General features: G+C 43.1%; 1 protein-coding gene across 1 annotated transcript; it reads left to right on the plus strand.

Moving 5' to 3' along the window:
• Nucleotides 1-185: 185 nt before the first annotated feature.
• itsn1 (intersectin 1 (SH3 domain protein)) lies at nucleotides 186-20,063 on the plus strand. Its single transcript, XM_077729063.1, has 45 exons — nucleotides 186-400; nucleotides 3,458-3,515; nucleotides 3,710-3,802; nucleotides 3,939-4,002; nucleotides 4,351-4,511; nucleotides 4,590-4,784; nucleotides 4,856-4,931; nucleotides 5,005-5,105; nucleotides 5,195-5,258; nucleotides 5,342-5,479; nucleotides 5,600-5,694; nucleotides 5,859-5,998; nucleotides 6,086-6,208; nucleotides 6,301-6,450; nucleotides 6,578-6,718; nucleotides 6,795-6,882; nucleotides 7,117-7,256; nucleotides 9,298-9,422; nucleotides 9,589-9,863; nucleotides 9,973-10,133; nucleotides 10,330-10,344; nucleotides 10,827-11,074; nucleotides 11,151-11,415; nucleotides 11,552-11,748; nucleotides 11,838-11,917; nucleotides 11,996-12,168; nucleotides 12,237-12,282; nucleotides 12,373-12,494; nucleotides 12,791-12,914; nucleotides 13,069-13,263; nucleotides 16,589-16,710; nucleotides 16,766-16,872; nucleotides 16,930-17,031; nucleotides 17,133-17,214; nucleotides 17,426-17,524; nucleotides 17,599-17,682; nucleotides 17,750-17,833; nucleotides 17,914-18,045; nucleotides 18,120-18,200; nucleotides 18,563-18,684; nucleotides 18,755-18,837; nucleotides 18,907-18,990; nucleotides 19,156-19,220; nucleotides 19,281-19,389; nucleotides 19,473-20,063. Exons 2-45 carry the CDS (start codon nucleotides 3,488-3,490, stop codon nucleotides 19,619-19,621), a joined length of 5,328 nt encoding a protein of 1,775 aa, XP_077585189.1. The 5' UTR covers nucleotides 186-400; nucleotides 3,458-3,487; the 3' UTR covers nucleotides 19,622-20,063.
• The last annotated feature ends 146 nt before the right edge of the window (nucleotides 20,064-20,209 follow it).

Raw genomic sequence — 20,209 nt, forward strand, 5'->3', positions numbered from 1 at the left:
GTATGAAAGCCCACTCAATTAACTCCGCTACGTCGACAATAGACGTAACCACGCCCATATTGTGACGTCACATTGAAAGTGGAAAAGATGGTGAGTTGCTTACCGCGCTCCGAAGAGGTGGCCTCACTGTACAAATCTATCGCGAGAGTACATCACTGCACTAAACCTCGCGATACTTTTACTAACGTCACCCCCCATTTTCCCAAGTGTCCCTGATCGTACTCGGTTGCTGTCTTGCTTGTTCGTTCAGGATTTCGGAACCAGCAGGAGGAGAATCTCATCAGGAGGGAAACGGGGAGATTTGGGAACATAAACTCTCCGATCTGGGGTCACCTTGGTCTTCAAGTTGAGCATCGGAGGGACTTAGTGCACTATTTCACCATGAAAGCGTCACTATGAGGTGAGTGGACGTGTTTTGGATGGGATGCGAAAGAATGTCCCCTGTAGCGGGCTGACGTTAGCTCCATGTTAGCTTCCATGCTAAGTGTATAGACGTCCCCTATTAGTTACTCCGATCGTTTGCTCTCCGTGGCCGGACAAAGTGCGACTTCACCGGCGTGCAATTCTGTTATTCGCGATGCCGACACGGTAGCCGATCGGCTCTTTCTCCAGAAAAGTGATAGCCATCGCTAGGCTAACGTTAAATCACTGCATCTTGCACAGCCTGTCGTTGACCTCACGTGAAGACTCGGATGTTATTTATTTTGTAAAAACACCCAAAATGACGAATCGTGTTAATAATCCGAAATGATCTGTCCACAAATTAGCTTCGGCTTGGTTTAACGTTAGCTGGATGTTACTGAAGGCTGCCCATCCCTTTAAATGGTTGCGTAGGAAAATGCCCCTGTGTGCGGAAATGTCACATTAAATGGAGATTAAATGTCCATCTAATGTCACTAAGCACGCCAGTTTTAGCGGAAGGGTCACTTTAAGCCTTCACTGGAAATGCCAGTGTGGAGCCGTTCCTATGGTAACAATGGATGCTTGTAAGAAAGTTAAAGTGCTTTTGTTTTTAGTCTTCCAGGTCCTGGTTACATATGCAGCCCAGATAGCACATAAGTCATGTTCAACTGCAACTTTCAAGCCGATTCTAAAAGGGGAGAATTTGGCTTTGATGAAGTCTCACAATTGTCCAACACTTTCAAGTGACTACAAATTATGTTCTTCAAGTTGAATACGAGTTAGATCTTTGCACGAAAAATCACTTTAAGTCAAATTGTTGCTCGCTTTTCTTGTCTAAACATGAATGTAGATATTTATAAAGCCAAATTTCAGAACTTCCCAAGATAATCACAGAGAAAGTTTGTCTTTGTAAATCCCCATCTCGTGCATCAAGAAGCAATTTGGAGTAAGTATTTATGATGCGTTTAAAATGTGTGCTTACTCAATACTTTTGTATGTTTATTTTGATTTTTATTCTAGCTCTCAAGATCACACAACAATGCAATGCTGCTGCTTTTATCTGTTATCAACTGTTTTTACCAAGTACCCCCTAGTGCTCAAGATGAGACACTACATGACTTAAATTGTGTTTCAGGCCACTTTTAACCCATTGACAGCAAATCCCTTTTCAATTTGTATCCCAACCGACTAGTTCGGAAAATCTACTTTCGTTATTTTGGGTGCAGTTCTAACGTAAATCCCACGGTAATTTAGATGCATTTCAAGTCTGCTCACTTTAAGTGTTAGCTGCAAAAGGTGGATTAAGAAGCAGGTAGGCAAATCGAGTCAGGTTTCATGTGTATGACCTCACCACTTTACAGTAATGTGATAAGAATGTGCTGCCATGTGTCATTGGGTTGGGGCGGTGGGGCAAAGTAAGTGTCAATGTGTCAACTCTAGAGCTAAGTTGCTGTGAGAGGTCGCATTAGTCAGTTCTGTACAACATCTCTGCAAGCACACATAATTTGGCTTTCAATAAAAGGCTGATGTGTGATATAACACAAGAGGTCAACTCAGTGACTGCTTATAGTAGCATTTCAAAGTGTGTTTTCTCTTTTCACAGCTTTTTATTTTTTGATGATGTAAATGTACAAGATCTACTACTGCATATTATTTTTGGGAAGAAGCCAGCAATGATTTTGCTGATTAAAGCAAAAAACATAGTTTGCTGTAGGAAAACACGCTTCCCAAGTGTCAATATTTTGGTCAATTTCAAACAATTGTTGATCTCTTAATAACGACAGCTTGCTCACTGTTGATCCTCCAATATGATTTTCCAGGGCATGGCTGTCATTAGCAGTTCTTAGATCCATAAACATTTATATCTAAGAGGGGTCACGGGGGCAAGTAAGGGGGCAGAGAATGAGTCTGAACCTTAATCGCTGTTGTTTTCCCTGTGTGTGTGTGTGTGTGGGGTTGGTTTAAACTGCCACAAGGCTTGATAACAGCATTCTGGCTTCCATCCCCCTGCTCTAATTATCTGGACTAATCCCATCATAACAAACTGTGATTCACCATACATAACAAAAGAAAAATGGCTGACGCAAAGTGCATCATTACCACTGATGAGAATATTATTGACCATCATACATGAGTTTTCAAATTCAATTTGTTCCCTTTTAGTAAATAATCAAAACCAGGAGCAATTTAGCATGGCATAAAGTTCTAATATCTCACATATGGTAAAGTTGTTCAATGAGCATCATTACTCTTTGAATTGTTTTACGTCACCCCCAAGACTTAATGTTGACATCAAGTTCTGCAATAAACAAAAAAGATTCCATTGTATTATGGTCTGGATCTAACGGCAACTTAAATGTATCCAAAAGTTCCAAAATCTAAGATTTTTTTTAAAAACTGACCACCCTTTTGTTATAGTTATCTAACTGCTTCGCAGCAGCCGAGCCTCGCAACTGTAATCGTATGCAAGTGTGTGCGTACGCTTTGTCCCTCTGACCCACTTAAGCTGGTTACTTTGTCCTCCAGCTCGGACAATAAAGACTTTCGTCCAGTAAGACACACCTCCATAGGCTTATAGACGCAGCAATAGTGTTGATGTTTTTGGCATTTTGGGGTATTTCAGTGTTTTTGTAAACTGGCACAAAGTTGTAGTAGGTCAAGTTGAAGTTTTTACAGCGTCTTCTCAGCCAAGTGGGCTTGTTTGAGGGGGGGCTTGTGTGGGTTTTGCAAGATCTGGATTTGATTAACATACTCGTGCGAGAGTTATGCCACATGTATGCACGCACAAGGTTGTGTCATTGACTTGCTAAGGCGTGGGTAGCAGTTTTAATTAATTTGGATGTGGTCATATTTTTTTTTCCCCTAATGGGTCTGTCAAAAAAATGTGGATTGTCTTTTTTACAAAATAGAAGCAGATGTTTGACACTGGCAATGGGCCAATCAAATCGATTGAAACTGAAAATGTCAACCATCATCGTATTGTCTTAAAATTGCTGATTTACACTGTTGGAATAAAACTGCTCCTCTAAATCCCTTTTCTTTTATTTTTTTCCAGGTTGTGTTTGTGAAAAAGACCGAGTGAACCATGGCACAGTTCCCCACTGCATTCACGGGTCAGTAAATGCAACACCCCGTCATCTTGCGGTCCCTCCAAAGGAATCCTCTCCATAGGAAATGAAACACATGACTAATGCATTTTCTTCATACCTTCCCCTTTCTCCCCCGTCCCCCCCATTTACTTTATTTCCCCCCCCCCCCTTTTTTTTTCTTTCCTGTCAATACCTATGCATGTTTGGCGGGGTCTCAGGCCCGGACGTGTTCCTGATCTCGGTGGATGAGCGGGCTAAACATGACCAGCAGTTTCACAGCCTCTCTCCCACAGCGGGGGGTTACATCACGGGTAATTGTCGCCCTCTTATGTTCCTGGGGCCTCATGCATTAAATTCCACAACCTTTTCAAGGTCGTCCGTGGCGGAATAATGTGTGCTCCTTTGTGCTCACTTCCTCTTTTTGTGCGTGCGTGCTGACGTTGTTAGGAGATCAGGCCAGGAACTTCTTCCTGCAGTCCGGATTGCCGCCGCCCATTTTGGCACAAATCTGGTGAGTCAGATCGCAAAAATTAACGAGTCTTGAGCCACTATGTTCAGAAATGGAACATATGATGGGTTGGATGTTATCAGCAATGTGACAAGATTTACCAGAAATGACAATGTGTCAAATTTCTAGGCGTGGTTGGAATGGTCAGAATTTTTAAAAGGGGATGATTGCTTCATTGTGGATTTATTTGATAGCATTTTGTCATTTCAACAGAAAATTAAGTCCAGGGCATCTATACTTGGTTTATTTACATTTTGTACCTTTTTACATTGTCCACTCCAAAATACATGGTTTACCAAATTTTATTTTGTGTCAAATTATAGAAGTTTAGTCATTTTTTTATGTTTTCAGGGCTCTGGCCGACATGAACGGTGACGGACGAATGGACATCCATGAGTTCTCCATCGCCATGAAGCTCATCAAGCTTAAACTCCAGGGTCACCCCCTTCCTCCTGCATTACCTCCCAGTATGAAACAGCCTCCGCTATCTTTACCCCCACAGGCTGCCTTTGGTATGACATCCTTGTAGATGTAATTCACAAATTATAGATCTTACCACTAGACTTTTACGTCTGTCTTCCATTCTCCAGGCATGCCCCCCATGCCCTCCCTGGGATCCCTCGGCCCCCCTCTGCCAGGCGTGCCCCCTCTACCGCTCCCTCCTCTACCCGTCGGCGTTTCGCCGCCTTTAGTCTCGTCGGCCCCACCTCCGCTGCCACCGCCCATGGCCAACGGAGCCCCAACCACGGGCATGATGCACCCCATCTCAACCTTCTCCCACCCAGGTAACACTTTCACCAAAGTTTTGCCATGATTATAGTTATACTTATTTTTTTTTCTTTTCCAACTTAAACAGCTTCTTCGGTGAACAAGGCTTCCTTTAACCGTTCCAGCACCAAATTGCAGAAGGCTCCGTCCTTTGATGCCACTAGGTATGTCGCACACTTGCCATGTAGTGCTTTTGAAACAATAACGTTATATGTCGTCATTTATTGGTTATTACAGTAGTCAGATCCCCATTGACTGGGCCGTCCCTCAATCGTCAAGACTCAAGTATAGGCAGTTGTTTAATTCCCATGACAAGATGATGAGCGGCCACCTGACTGGTACGCTCACCCGCTCTTTCACAAATGTCCTTCATTTTCCTCAAGCATGTCCGTCAAATTGACTTTTTTCCACATTTTCTGTTTTGCAGGTCCACAGGCACGCACCATTCTCATGCAGTCCAGTCTTCCTCAAGGCCAGCTGGCCTCAATATGGTTGGTCTCTTCCATAGGATTATTCTATTTATTTCAAACTTGGCCCACTAATATTTCAAGCTTGACTTGTCTTTTTTTTCTAGGAGTCTGTCAGATATTGACCAAGATGGGAAACTCACAGCTGAGGAATTCATCTTGGCCATGCACCTCATCGACATGGCCATGTCTGGACTCCCTTTGCCACCTGTCCTGCCACCTGATTACATCCCTCCTACATTCAGGTGCATATCAGACTAAAGGATATTTGGAATCATTGGAAAAGCCTGACTGCCCGTCAGGCTTATAAAACCTTTGTGTATACATACACAAAAGATGACAACACTTCTTTTGTGTTGTTTCAGGCGTGTGCGAAGTGACAGCGTACAGTCGGACCAGAAGAGTGTTTCCGAGGAAGCGGAGGAGGAGGTGGAGAGCAATCTGGACAAGAAACTTCCAGGTGTGGGAGTTGCGTCATATTTGCATCACAGATTTTTGAAAGATATTGCCATTGGGAAAAAAAATTGTACTGAAAATATTCTATATCTTTAACTTACAAAAATAGTTTTCTTTGGCCATCACCATATTATATTTGGATTTACATTAGTTTTGCCTCCCCCACAGTCACCTTCGAGGATAAGAAGAGGGAGAACTTTGAACGAGGAAATTTGGAGCTGGAGAAGCGACGCCAGGCCTTGCAGGAGCAGCAGAGGAAAGAACAGGAAAGGCTGGCGGCGTTGGAAAGGGAAGAACAGGAGAGGAAGGTTGGTCCTGCAAAGAGCATGAGTTAAAAGCTTGAATGAGTTGACAATGGAGAATACGAGCCATTTTCTTCTGTGTCTCTTTGTCAGGAGCGTGAGAGGATGGAGCAAGAGAGAAGGCGGCAGCAGGAGTTGGAGAAACAACTGGAGAAGCAGAGGGAGCTGGAGAGGCATCGAGAAGAGGAGAGGCGCAAAGAAATCGAGAGGAGAGAGGTAACAGTGGACTCCAATAACAGACTACGGATGCATTAGCATGACTTGAGCTCTAATACAGTTGGCAATCTCCGCTTCCCACAATCATTTAGGCTGCTAAGCGCGAGCTCGAGCGGCAAAGGCAGCTGGAGTGGGAACGCCAGCGCCGTCAGGAGCTTCTGACTCAGAGGAACCGAGAGCAAGAGAGTATCGTTCTGCTCAAAGCCCGCAAGAAGACCCTGGAGTTTGAACTGGAGGCTCTGGTAATCCCAAAACCCAAGAGGTGACACTCTTGGCTAATTCAAATGCGTCACCAGGGTGTCTGCCTTTTTTTAGCCTAATAGCTTTTTCACAGATAAATGCAATTACCTGCTTCCTTCCACCCCACAGAATGACAAAAAGAGTCAGCTAGAGGGCAAACTGAAAGATGTCCGTCTCCGTCTATCGGCTCAACGGAGGGAAGTGGAGCAGACCAATCAGACCAGGGAGACACGCATCGCTGAAATCACAATTTTGCAACAACAGCTTCAAGTATGTACAGAAACATCCCTGGAAATCTTTTCCTTCTTTGCGACCTGTCATTTAACACAAGTTTATGTCACTGCAGGACTCCCAGCATTGGCTTGGTAATCTAATTCCTGACAAGCAGTGTCTCAATGATCAGCTCAAACAGGTTCAACAAAACAGCTTGCAGCGTAAGTATTATTATTCATCACCTGTGGGCAGCCTATTTTTGCCATTATGCCCCAACACGACGCCACTCTTTAGCTAAATTTGAGTATATATCTGTTATTCCAAAATTCCCATTTGGACTCTGTGATCTTTGACAAAAATAACCTGCAAATTTGATGACCATCCCTTACTTCATTCTTTAGTTATCTTGAGCATCCAAATACAAATGAATGCCATTTTTTTCTTTCTGTGTGCAGGTGACAATCTGTCATCACTGCAGAAGGCCGTCGATCAAAAGGAGTCCAGTAGACAGCAGCTCAAAGAGCAACTTGATACAGTGGAGAGGGAAACCAGGGCCAAGCTGCTAGAAATCGACGCTTTCAATATTCAGTTGAAGGTAGTCAAAGCCAAATCCATTTATCAGTAACAATAACTAACTTTTCATAACATCGCTGTTCAACAGCGAGTATTGCCTTAATGCACGTGAACTATGTTCGTGGCTATTTCTGCCGTAAATGATTTTAGGTAACAAATAATTTTAAAGGTGGGTCATAATTGAACCATATTGGTATATTTAAGTTGCATTCAGGCCCTTTATAAACATTCTTAGACAGATGTTTAGCCTTTATAAGGAAGTGACTGTCTTTTGTCATTAAGAATGTATGTAATAGATTAGGGTTGCCCTGGGCTAAATGTTCACGTACATTATTTTTTGTGGTGTTTATTTACCTTGCATATGTACACTGATGTGTGTGTTGGTGTGACGCATACTAATGCTTGTTGCTCAAGAATTAGTCTTATTTTGACCAGCTGAAAGAGGAAGATGGAGGCAATGGTGCTTTTAGTGGACAAGTCAGGGGGAGGTTTTGTTGGAGGGAAGAAATAGTCACATTGAATTGCAATTTTTGTAAAGTTAAATGAGGTTAATATGTTTTCAAATGGATGTGGACCGATGTTGCCGGTGGATCTTCACAGCAGCCTTCAGGCTGTTGTGAAGTAAATAGGATAACGTTTGATCTGGCCTCCCTCCTTCTTCCTTTACTTCCTCAATCATCTTCACTGCATTGCCATGCTGCTTGTCTCTGGCACGATAACTCCTCCCCCTCCTCCATTGACATCTCCGTCCGTCATAATTCTGAGATTTGCATAATGAACCCTTCTGTTTTCTACTCCTTTATTTATTCCCCTTCCGCACTCTTCCCCTTTTTTTGCTCCATTGCCCATGCCAGTCTCTGTGTGAGTTCTATGCCAGCCACTGTGCCAGGATAGAAGCCCTGCGACGACAGCTTGACGACGAGCAGAGAGGGAGACAGGTAGAGCACACTGACCCTGCTGGACTGAGGTGGTAGTGCGACTGGGGTGGCCCAATTGATGAGAATCCCAAATATTCAATCATTCAGTTTAGTAAAAAGGAGACATTTGAGCAATATGAGTGAGTATTTGTGAAATAGTGCTTTCCATAATATGTCCCCTTATAGTCTGCGCATTATAACATTTTTCACAATGCCACAGATCAAATTACAAGATGATTTGGGGAATTTGGTTGTCGCATTAGAAAAGGAGTTCAATAGTGTCAGCAGGTTGTTGTGGTTTTGTTGCCCTTGCTGAGGCTTGACATGCATGCACTGATCCTTGGTATGCTGTGTAAATGTGGTTATGCTGGTTTTGTATAAGTCGATGACATTCCATGGCAAAAATTGTTGCAGTGTAAACAAGTTTTTTATTCATATTTAACATCCACAGTTCCCAGCATTTCATTTTAAAATTTCATGCTACATTTCTGCTTCACACTTTGGCCTGTTAACCTCTCCACTGAGATAGGTAAGATAGAGACCAATATATATTTTGGTACTAATTAAACAGTTTTGATGGGAGTTTGATAAGTAAAAAGTGTTGTGTTCTATATCTGAGTAAAAGCAGAAGGGAGTTTTCATGTACTTCAGTGTGTTGCTTGTCACATGGAAAGTGGACCTCCACTGTTTGACCAATGGGGTAATCATGAGTGGCAAAAAAAATCAATGGCTCTTGAACATCCATGCCATTAAAGTTATAATTGTCTATAATGATAGTTTAAATGGCATTGGGATTACTCACCAAAAATCCAGACCACCAATATGCAGAGGTCCACTGCATTCAGGAATGTATGCATGGCAAATTGTCTCCTCATTTCCTGTTGTGGAGTGATTTTTAACGCGTTACCTCCTCAGTCTAGTCCAGTTTAGTCTTCTTGGATGACAGATAAGTTCTCTAATGGCACAGTTGGTTGTCATAACTGCACATGAACCCCCAAACTAATACTGTACATCTCGCTGTTGTCGCCGCCTGTCGTTGCTGCTGCTGTTGTTGTTGTTGTTGTTGTTTACCCTTTGACACCAGCCAATCCTATCCCACTCGTCCTTACCACTCTTGGTTCCTGTATCTCCCGTGTTGCTTGACAGGAGCTGAGGGAGATACACAACCGGCAGCAGAGGCAGAAACAAAAAGAGGTGGAAGGAGACCCCCACTCCATGATACGCACGCACACGCCGACGGATAGGAAATCTGCCGAGCTGCAGGAAAGCAGGTAGGACTTAAGTACACCTGAACCGGTGCATCCAAAAATCTTGCAATGCCTGGTTGTGAAAAAAGTTCCCTGGCAACCCGCCAGGTTTATAAAATAAATTAATTAAATGGTATAAATATAGTTGAATGTTGTGACTTATTTGATGCATTCTGTTTGTCAACGTCAGGTTGTCCTCAGACAAAGTTATGGGTTGGAGGAACGAAGACTTAGGGGGATCGGCCCAGAGAGCCCCCAGCCCCGCGTCGGCCCCCCACGCATGGCTCAACAGAGTGGCTCAAGAAGAGGAGGAACGGAAGAGGAGAAGCTCAGATGAGGACGCTGAGGGACGGAAGACTGCCATATCCATCGAGGAGACGGATGAGGAAGGCCGAGGCAAAAAGGACGTGCAGGAAAAACTCAACAAGCTCTTCAGCCAGCCGTCCGATCCTTGGGCTTCGACAGGTTAGCCACAGCTAATGTTAAGATTTTCACCTATGTGTTATTGCTCTGTACTTGGTTAGTACTCATATATATATATATATTTTTGTTGTTGTTGTTGTTGAACAAATAGAAAACGCTCCGGTGGCGAGCCTATTTGAACAGAAGGCAGCAGCGGTCAGCAGCTTTGAGCAACAGCAGGCGGTGGTGAAGGTGGTCTACTACAGAGCGCTGTACCCATTTGACGCTCGTAGCCACGATGAGATCAGCATTGCTCCCGGTGACGTCATCATGGTAGGATGCTTGCACACAATTAGGATGAAGGGAAATATAGATAAACAGGAATTCATTTGTAATCGGGTAATATAGTAAACCACACCTATGCGGATTTTTAATATTCAGTATATATCCAGTTTGGAGGAGTATCTTTCATAGTATACTTGTGTGCGTGTGTAATACTTTGCTTTCTTCTCTGTCGTGCAAACTGAAGGTGAAGGGGGAATGGGTAAGTGCATGACTTGCCCCGAAACGCCCCCAGTGTTGCGGACCTTTTAATCGCTTATCCTCACTCACATCGATTCACTCAACTACCTCATAATGGCTTGACTGATCCTCTATGAATTTGGATGAAGAAAACACATCAACCCTAGCATGTCCACAATCAAATTTTTGAAGCTATTATCCCATTAAGTATACTTGAGTGTATTATAATCAATTTTCCCATTGCACATCACCCTGGAGGAAAATAAAAATTCCTTACACATATTTCCCATAATAGCACCTCCCCCTTGATATTTCATAAAATCACCTATGCTTTCCTATTTTTGTTTTTGTGTGGAATAATCCTTTTTTTTACCATTGAAATTGGCAAAACAATACATTCATTCATCCATTTCCCGTATTGATTACCTTAAGATCTCTAATTCTTTCTACATTTATTTTTCATACGAGAACCCACAAAATGTCAAAACTTCTGTGCCTCAATAGGTGGACGAGTCTCAGACGGGAGAACCGGGTTGGCTTGGCGGAGAGCTCAGAGGCCGTACTGGGTGGTTTCCAGCCAATTATGCAGAGCGAATACCGGACAATGAAGCGCCCGTTAGCCTGCGGGCGTCCGCCTCGGCCGCCCCGACGACAGCCCAGCAGCCCATGAACACGCCTCCTCCCCCTGCACCCGGACAAAGTTCCTCATCGACGTCATCCGCCAACAGCAATTGGGCTGACTTTAACACCACGTAAGGAATCTTTCCATTAACCTGTAAAATGAAACAAGAACGGGCAGTTCTTTATGGTTGTACTGAACATTGGCAGTTGGCCGTCAAACACGAGCAGCCAAATGGAGAGCGAGGGCTGGGATGCCTGGCCCACCTCCTCCGCCGCCGCCCAGAATCCGTCCCTCGGCGTTCCGTCCGCTCAGTTGCGACAACGCTCGGCATTTACGCCGGCCACCATGACCACGGGATCCTCGCCATCTCCTGTGCTCGGTCAAGGGGAGAAGGTGGAGGGTCTGCAGGCTCAGGCCTTGTACCCCTGGAGAGCCAAGAAGGACAACCACCTCAACTTCAACAAAAGCGAGGTTACCATTAAATCAACTCTTTCTTGTTGTAATAATACATTCAAAATAGAAAGATGCCTTTTGTAATTTTTTTGTGATCAATTCCTGGGCAAATGGATTTTACACCTTAATTAACAGGCACATGTTTTTTCCATAGATTATAACGGTGCTTGAGCAGCAGGACATGTGGTGGTTAGGAGAGCTTCAGACCGGACAGAGAGGATGGTTCCCTAAAAGCTATGTTAAGCTCATTTCTTCCACCATGACGCCCCCACTTGCGCTCCCATTGGTGGCTCCAGTAGCAGCCTCCATCCCAGCCCCACTTGTTTCATCAGTACGCGTCAAAAATGCAGGGTTGGCTTCCTCGTCTCTCCTTTCCAAAATCTCCCGCTTCATACTACAATGAGAAATGTTAATTTCCCTCCTCCTTCTATTTCTTTCAGTGAATGCATGGTGGCAGAAAGCCCCCCCAATGGAAAACGACCCTCACCCACTCCCTGTAAACCCACAGAGTCGGGAGAAGGTAGACCTAATACACCAAACTGACTCGGCCAAATTCGGATTCTTTTACATATGTGTCCCTCATTATGTGTCTGCGCAGAGTTTGTCGCCATGTACACGTACGAGAGCAGCGAGCAGGGCGACTTGAGTTTCCAGCAGGGAGACGTCGTCGCGGTGACCCGAAAGGAAGGCGACTGGTGGACGGGCACGGTGGCAGGAAAAACGGGTGTCTTCCCATCTAACTACGTCAAACCACGAGACGCCTCATCAGAGGTGAGGTTTAGCCAGGATGAGATGGTCATGTCCGTTGCCTGAGGTTACATTTCTTTCCCCATCTCCAGTCTTTGGGGCCAGCAGGAAAGACGGGGAGCCTTGGCAAGAAACCAGGTAGTGTATTATGACGATGCAGAATTTTTTTTCCACTAAATATTACTTTTATTAATGCTTCTGCTTCTTCCCCCACCATCTCACTATCAGAGATTGCCCAAGTCATTGCCCCTTACTGCGCAACTGGAGCTGAGCAGCTGACCTTAGCCCCGGGTCAGCTCATTCTCATCAGGAAGAAAAACCCTGGCGGCTGGTGGGAGGGAGAACTTCAGGTACAACAAGACATATGGCAGTAAAACAGCCAAAATCAAGACTTGTTGCCTTTAAGGCTCAGTCCAAATTGTTGCACTGAGGAGCTGCAGGTTATATTTTATAGCTCATTGGCTGCCATTGAAGCAGATTGATGTCCAATACATTTAGACTAGTAGAGGCTGGCAGGGATTATTCACTGCCAGCCCCTCCCTGTCTAAATTAAAAATAATCACTCACTGCTTTCAGTTCAAACGGATAAATACCTATGCACATTAAATCGATTCAATGGGCGCCTAACATGTTGCGATTGGTTCAGGCCCGAGGGAAAAAGCGCCAGATCGGCTGGTTTCCGGCCAATTACGTGAAGCTGCTCAGCCCAAGCACCAGCAAGACCACGCCCACTGAGCCCATGCCGCCCAAACTTGTTCCTGCCAACCCCAGTATGTAAACACAGATGCTCACACACTGTTTTATGCAGATATTCCACACTGTGAGATTCTGAGCATTGCACGTAAAAAAAATAATTTATAGACATTTTTTAATTGAGCAGAAATGCAAACATATGACTTAACTCCACCCGTGTTGTTGGCAAAGCCATGTGCCAGGTGATCGGCATGTACGACTACGTGGCGCAAAACGACGACGAGCTGGCCTTCCAGAAGGGTCAGGTGATCACCGTGCTCAACAGGGACGACTGCGATTGGTGGAAAGGCGAGCTGAACGGTCGCGAGGGTCTCTTTCCCAGCAACTATGTCAAGCTCACCACTGACACGGACCCCAGCACACAGTGTGAGTACACACCCACACACAAAACAAGCATACTAAGTCAAAAGTCGTCACAGTGTGCAGTCTAACACAACACACCACACTATCCCTCTCTCACACACGTGCACATACACACACACACACACCAGATTGTGGTGGTGGAGACACTGTCCCTCCCTCCCGTCGAGTGACCTCGTTGTCCTTTGGGCCTCTTTGAAAACATCCCCAGTTCAGTCACACACCACCTCTGGATGGTGTGTGTGTGTTCATATGCTTTTTTTTATGTGTGTTTGTGCATGTTTTTATCCGTTAGCTTTAGGTGTTTTCTCTCTTCCCGCATGTATCACTTCACTCTCCCAACCCTAGCATGTTTGATCATAGATGGAGAGACTTTAGAGCCAAAATGTGAGTCAGTCACAAATCCTTGTTTCGCGCCCTTCACCGCCCAAAAAAGTAAATTAATTGAAATTAATGAACGTGAAAATAGACTAAAATATTTCTTTTTAGCCCTGTAATTTTATTATATATTTTCCACGCTCTAAAGTTTCTACCTTTTACGATGTCACTGCATGCTTCACTTACATAGCACCCAATTTGTTGTTCTTGTTGTTGTTGTTATTTTTTTTTGCGTTGTTTTTGTTGATGTTGTTGTTGTCGTCCTCTCTCTAGGATCATATCATTACCCAGAACCCCCCTCTCCTCAAAGCCCTCAAAGAGACCCACTAGGCCACGCCCACTAGGCCACTCAAGCAATGGGACAGCAGCGAGCGGTCACATGACCTGGAAATGGCAACTCTCCTCCACCCGTACAGGCCACACACAGAGCCAGACAGACAGACAAAACGACTGACCGACTGTAAACGTTAAGCGTCTTTCTTGTCTGTTCGCGCGGCTCCGCCCCCACCTTGCCTCGCCGCCATTTTTCGTGTGGCGATATGGAAGGGCGAGGCGAGGAGGAGCGTCCATGATTGGACTTGTTGACGTGTTTGACTTTGACTGTATTGCACGCACGTACGCACGCACGCACGCACGCCTCATGAGGTCCTAGCGCGGTGGTGAGGTGGATAGTGGGTCGTTTTGTGGCTTTATGGAAATGGTCATTTTTAGTCCACCTCAGCTCATCCCTGTTTGGAGTTTTAAAGACACACTGAAAATACTAGGAGAATACAGTTGGGTTTTTTTTATGTCTAGGAAAAATACATTTTTAAAGGTTTACTTGAGGTCCAAAATCATTTTGGGAAATGAAATACTATATAATATATTTATTTTGCCAATATTAAAATGTCATTGCCCTCTTCAACATTTGCCCCCTAACAAACATTTCTTTATGGACATGGATGAAACTTATAATGAAACATTTGTCCAATACCTACAAGAATACAATATTGTTTATAATTCTACAAAATCTATTTAAATTTGTTTTCAGGCAAAATAGAAACTAATTCTCATATGATCAAACTACTAATATTTAAAAAATCATTTTAATCCTCACTAATGTTAATCCTTTTTTGACATTTGGCAAAAAAATACTTTGTATATTACATTCTAAGTTAATATACATTAATTTATTGTCCTGATTTTCCTTTCAGTGTGCCGTTAACCCTCCTTTGCACATTCCCGCTTTGCTATTTTTCTTTATTATTTTTTTTAATTCCACCCACAGCAGCTTTCTTCCTGTGTCAAATGTATGCCACCCCCTACCCCATGTCCCCTCCTCGACTAACCCGTACCCTCCCCACAGCTTCACAGAAAGACCCACTATCTGCTGGACAACGTTTTCCGACGCGTAACGTAACGGCCAAAGATTCCTCTGCCTGCCTCCTCCCCTTGCGTTCTTTCTCAAGCGGAGACGAAGGAGGGGAGGCAGGAAACACATACAAACAAACACACGGTACACTTTGGGAAATTATAACAACAACACCCTCTCCTTACCACATTGTTACCAACAATCGTTTTTAAAAAATGTATTTACTTTATGTCGTTTTTGTTTACGTCTTTTTAACGGCTACTCACACATGCGGTACTAGTAAATCATTCCATTACTTTTGTAAATTTCTAGGTCAAAAAGATCAGCTTTATTTTGCATTTGTTTGCTGTAGAGTAAATTTGCCCGAAATCTCACAGCACACAAAATGTCAGTATTATTTTAAAGGAGCCATATGTAAGATTCTGAAGAGAAATTTATTTTGGGTGAAATTCTTTCAATCAGAAAAGTCAAGCTAAACATTTTTATTACATTCAGAGCAAAACTCTTCTATCCATATCACTTTAATGTAATGTACATTTTTAGTCGTTCTTTGCCCTGATCAATAGATTCATAATTTAGATCAGTTAAAAATGGGAAAATCTCACTATAGAACAATTAAAATGTTTAATTTTAATTTAATGAATAATTCAATTGCAATTCTTACATATGGCTCTTCCAACTTCATTTTAAATTTATCATCTTGTAATCAGGATTTTACAAATTGTATGTGCATTTGTACCATGCGCTTTTAATCAGACTAGTGAATTTAAAACAAACCCGATGTCAACCTGCCGACCCCCCAACTTTTTAAATTATCAAATGCCATTGACAGTAATGGAAGTCCAATCTATTTGGACTGGTAACCACCGTCAATGGCACTGAAGCTCAAGACCCTAGTTATGTTTATGTTCCCATGGCAACAGTCTAGTCCTATATATTGGTTGCCATAGTTTTGTTGTTGTTTATCCATATGACAGTATTTTCATTTTTATTGTGTATACCCCGCAAGCGTAACGAAGCGATTTATGAAATGACATATTTTTTATTTGGGGGGGATGGGTGAAATATTCAATATGCAATATAGTTGTTATTAACATGCTGGAATCTCTCTCACATGGGCTCCTCTCTGATTGACAGTGTTGAGCTGAGCCAAATGTCTCTCACTGTTCTTACTGGATGAACTTTAATGAACTCTAATGAGCCAATGAGTGGTCGAACAGCCAAATGAAAGCACACTGCACTTGCGCCTCACTTTTCAAAATAAGGCGCGAGCGAGCTTTTTGTTGGAACAAAACAGAAAGGCGAGAATGAAGGCCATGTACAGTATGAATGTAAGCAAGCGCGGTGCTAATCTCTCCTGCTTTTGTGCGAGGCGTTCAGTCTGATGGTGATTAAAACTGTCCGATACAAACCATTTTCTCCTGATTGCCGCCTTTTCACACCAAAAATTAGACATTAGTCAGAAATTATGGTATAGTCTGTCAGTATAATACTATATTTTCTGTGTATTAGTCACATTTCAGGTATGTAAACTTCTTATTGTATTGTATTATTATTTTTTTCAATTTGCCCGACTAAGTCTGATTTTTGTGGGTTTTTTAGGGTGCGCTGACCTTCACTTACTTGACATGCTGAGTCCAATGGAAAGAAAACGTCAGGGCTACATCCACGAGCTCATCGTCACCGAGGAGAACTACGTCAACGATCTGCAACTCGTCACAGAGGTGAGACGGACAAACGGAATGTTGACATGACCTAAAGTGACAACATGTTGTTCAGATTTTCCACAAGCCCCTGCTGGACTGCGAGTTGCTGATCGAGAAGGAGGTGGCCATGATTTTCGTCAACTGGAAGGAACTCATTATGTGCAACATCAAGTTGCTCAAGTAAGACAAGTGCCCTGTCAAAAGTTCTCACCTAAACTAAAAATGACAATTCCACAGAGCTCTCAGGGTGAGAAAGAAGATGTCTGGTGACCGCATGCCGGTCAAGATGATTGGAGACATTCTGACCAACCAGTTGCCGCACATGCAGCCATATATCAGGTGCGGACGTTTATGTGGTGTATATATATGTTGATATATTAGACGAGCCGGTGCACGGATAGCCTTTGTCAACATGTGACGTAACCCATGGCTTCCTGCAGGTTCTGCTCGTGTCAGCTGAACGGAGCCACGCTGATTCAACAGAAAACGGACGACAACCCTGAAATTAAAGACTTTCTCAAGGTAATCAATAATTTGATTTCAAATATAGCAAAATTTGTGCAAGCCTTTTTTCCATTTTATTGTTTTCTTGGAACAAATATCTGTTTGACCGTTCTTGAGGGATTATGCTTTATTTTCTTTTTCCGTGTTGAATGCCTTATTAAATTATTACCAAAATTCTAGATGTAAAATACATAACTTTTAACATGTTTTGTGTGTGTCTTTTTGTCAGAGATTAGCCATGGACCCTCGCTGTAAGGGAATGCCTCTTTCCAGCTTTCTGCTCAAGCCCATGCAAAGAGTCACTCGCTACCCGCTCATCATCAAGAACGTATGTTATGCACACTCACTCGCGCGCCTGCATCCTAACGGGCGTCATTCCCTTTCTTTCCTCGTGACAAACAGATCTTGGAAAACACTCCCGAGTCGCATCCTGACCACAGTCACCTGAAAGCTGCCCTGGAAAAGGCCGAGGAATTGTGTTCGCAGGTGATTCCTCTTCAATTACTGCTTGAGGGGCCACAAGAAGATAACGGCAAGAGTTTTATGTGTACAGGTAAACGAGGGCGTGAGGGAGAAGGAGAACTCGGATCGTCTGGAGTGGATTCAAGCTCACGTTCAGTGTGAAGGCTTGTCAGAGGTACTCCACAATTTTTTCACATACATTTTCAAGAAAATTAATAATAGTGGAAATGACATGCTTTATAATTGATGTTGCAGCAATTGGTGTTCAACTCGGTGACAAATTGTTTGGGCCCACGCAAGTTTCTACACAGTGGCAAACTCTTTAAAGCCAAAAGCAGCAAGGAGCTCTACGGCTTCCTCTTCAACGATTTCCTGTTGCTCACACAGGTGACGCCTGTATTTTCTTGCCAAGGATGTCAATGAACAAAAAATGCCAACAACATTTCCTCACTGTGTCTCAGGTGACCAAACCTCTGGGCTCATCTGGATCCGACAAAGTCTTCTCGTCGAAAACGCACTTGCAATACCGCATGTACAAGACGGTGAGATTTTTTTTGTGTACATTTTTTTTAAAGAAATGATGCTTTATTTTGTCAAAATAAATCATGTTTTTAATATAACTTTGCACTATGATATTCAATTTTGTCTATAAAGGTAAACAATTTTGATATAGCCAAATATTGACTTATTTTAACCCCTTCCAAGTACACAATAAAAAATGTTTGTTTTTTTAATTGTGAAAGGTCTTAAGAAACATTTTAAACTTTTTTGACATGAAGTAATAGTTTACTTTTTTCTTGGAAATATTTTTAAGTATTTTATGCAAGATCATTTTTTTACTTGAAAAACATGTAAGTTAATACTTTTAATGCAAACAAGATAACACCGTTTTCATGTAACGCAGCCCATCTTCCTCAACGAAGTTTTGGTGAAACTCCCGACGGACCCTTCGGGGGATGAGCCCCTCTTCCACATCTCCCATATCGATCGAGTTTATACCCTGAGGGCGGAGAGCATCAACGAGCGGTAGTTGCCAGACTAAACTTTACCCAGAAACGAGACCGGTATCTTATTTTTGTATTTGTGTACGGCACAGAACGGCTTGGGTCCAGAAGATCAAGGCAGCTTCCGAACTGTTCATAGAAACGGAGAAGAAAAAGAGAGAAAAGGCATATCTAGGTGCTCCATTTCCCTTCATTCCGCCAATTGTTTTGCTTTTTGCTGATTTTGTGCTTTTTGCCGTCTCAGTGCGTTCCCAGCGGGCCACCGGCATCGGGAGGCTGATGGTCAACATCGTGGAGGGAATTGAACTCAAGCCGTGTCGCTCGCACGGTAATGAAAAGCTAGAGTCTTTGCATGGAGGACTTTATAAATAAATAAAAATGACACATTTGGTTATTTCGTTTTTTTTACTGTACATGCATTTCAATGGAGCTCCCCTGGTCCACTTTATCTTAGCTTGTCATCAAGTGACATTGTTTTTTTTTTTTGTGGCAGGAAAAAGCAATCCTTACTGTGAGGTCACCATGGGCTCGCAGTGTCACATCACCAAAACGCTGCAGGTACAGTAGCCGCTCACTTAAGTTTCTTTTAGTTCATACAAAAGTTTTCTTTGATGGCAGGACACGCTGAATCCCAAGTGGAACTCCAACTGCCAGTTTTTCATCAAAGACTTGGAACAGGACGTCCTCTGCATCACTGTTTTCGAGCGGGACCAGTTCTCGCCCGACGGTGCGTCCTCCGCAAATTTCCCAGAATCTGCACACATTTTTTTGTTATTTCAAGCTTTACAATGTGTGTATCGTGATTTTTAGACTTCCTGGGGAGGACCGAGATCCGATTGGCCGAGATTAAGAAAGACCAAGGCTCCAAGGGACCTATCACCAAGCGTTTGCTTCTCCACGAAGTCCCCACCGGCGAGATCGTGGTCAGGCTTGATCTGCAGCTCTTTGAGGAGCCCTGAAATGACTTCACGACAGAGATAGAGACTGCTCTTTTATTCTCATTCCTATTTATTGATTCACCAGTAGAAGTTGAAAATGGTCAGCTGGTAGGTCGGACCAGGAGGCAGCTCGCTTGTTCATCTTTGCAGAACTCAAGCAAAATCTGCAATGCAAATAATGGGAGGGGCCATGTAAGAGTGAACTTGACTTTTTTTCTGTTGACTGATTCCAGATGGATAAAAAAAAACGTTAGCTTGTTGCTAGCGGCTAATTCAAGGGAACCTCCAAATTTGCAGTTCCTCCCTCAGATACGCATGCCGGTGACAATCCCTCAAATGTGTGAGTATCCACGTATGTGCTTTCATGAATAACATTCTCAGATTTTTTTTTGTCAATTCTGTTTCTTACAATAACCTAAATGTTTTTTCCGTTCGAGTATATAGTTTTTTTTACCTTTAGGCAGTTTTTAATTCATTCCATTTTACTGAAAAAGCTATTATTTGTTTTTATTTTTCAAATGAAGACAATCTACTTTTGTTTTCACTTTTACTTTCAATTCAATTTTCTTTTTTCCATTTCTTTTTTTACCCAAAAGTATTTTTAATGTA

Source organism: Stigmatopora nigra, chromosome 12 (assembly GCF_051989575.1).
Source record: "Stigmatopora nigra isolate UIUO_SnigA chromosome 12, RoL_Snig_1.1, whole genome shotgun sequence".
In the NCBI taxonomy this organism is placed as follows: domain Eukaryota; kingdom Metazoa; phylum Chordata; class Actinopteri; order Syngnathiformes; family Syngnathidae; genus Stigmatopora; species Stigmatopora nigra.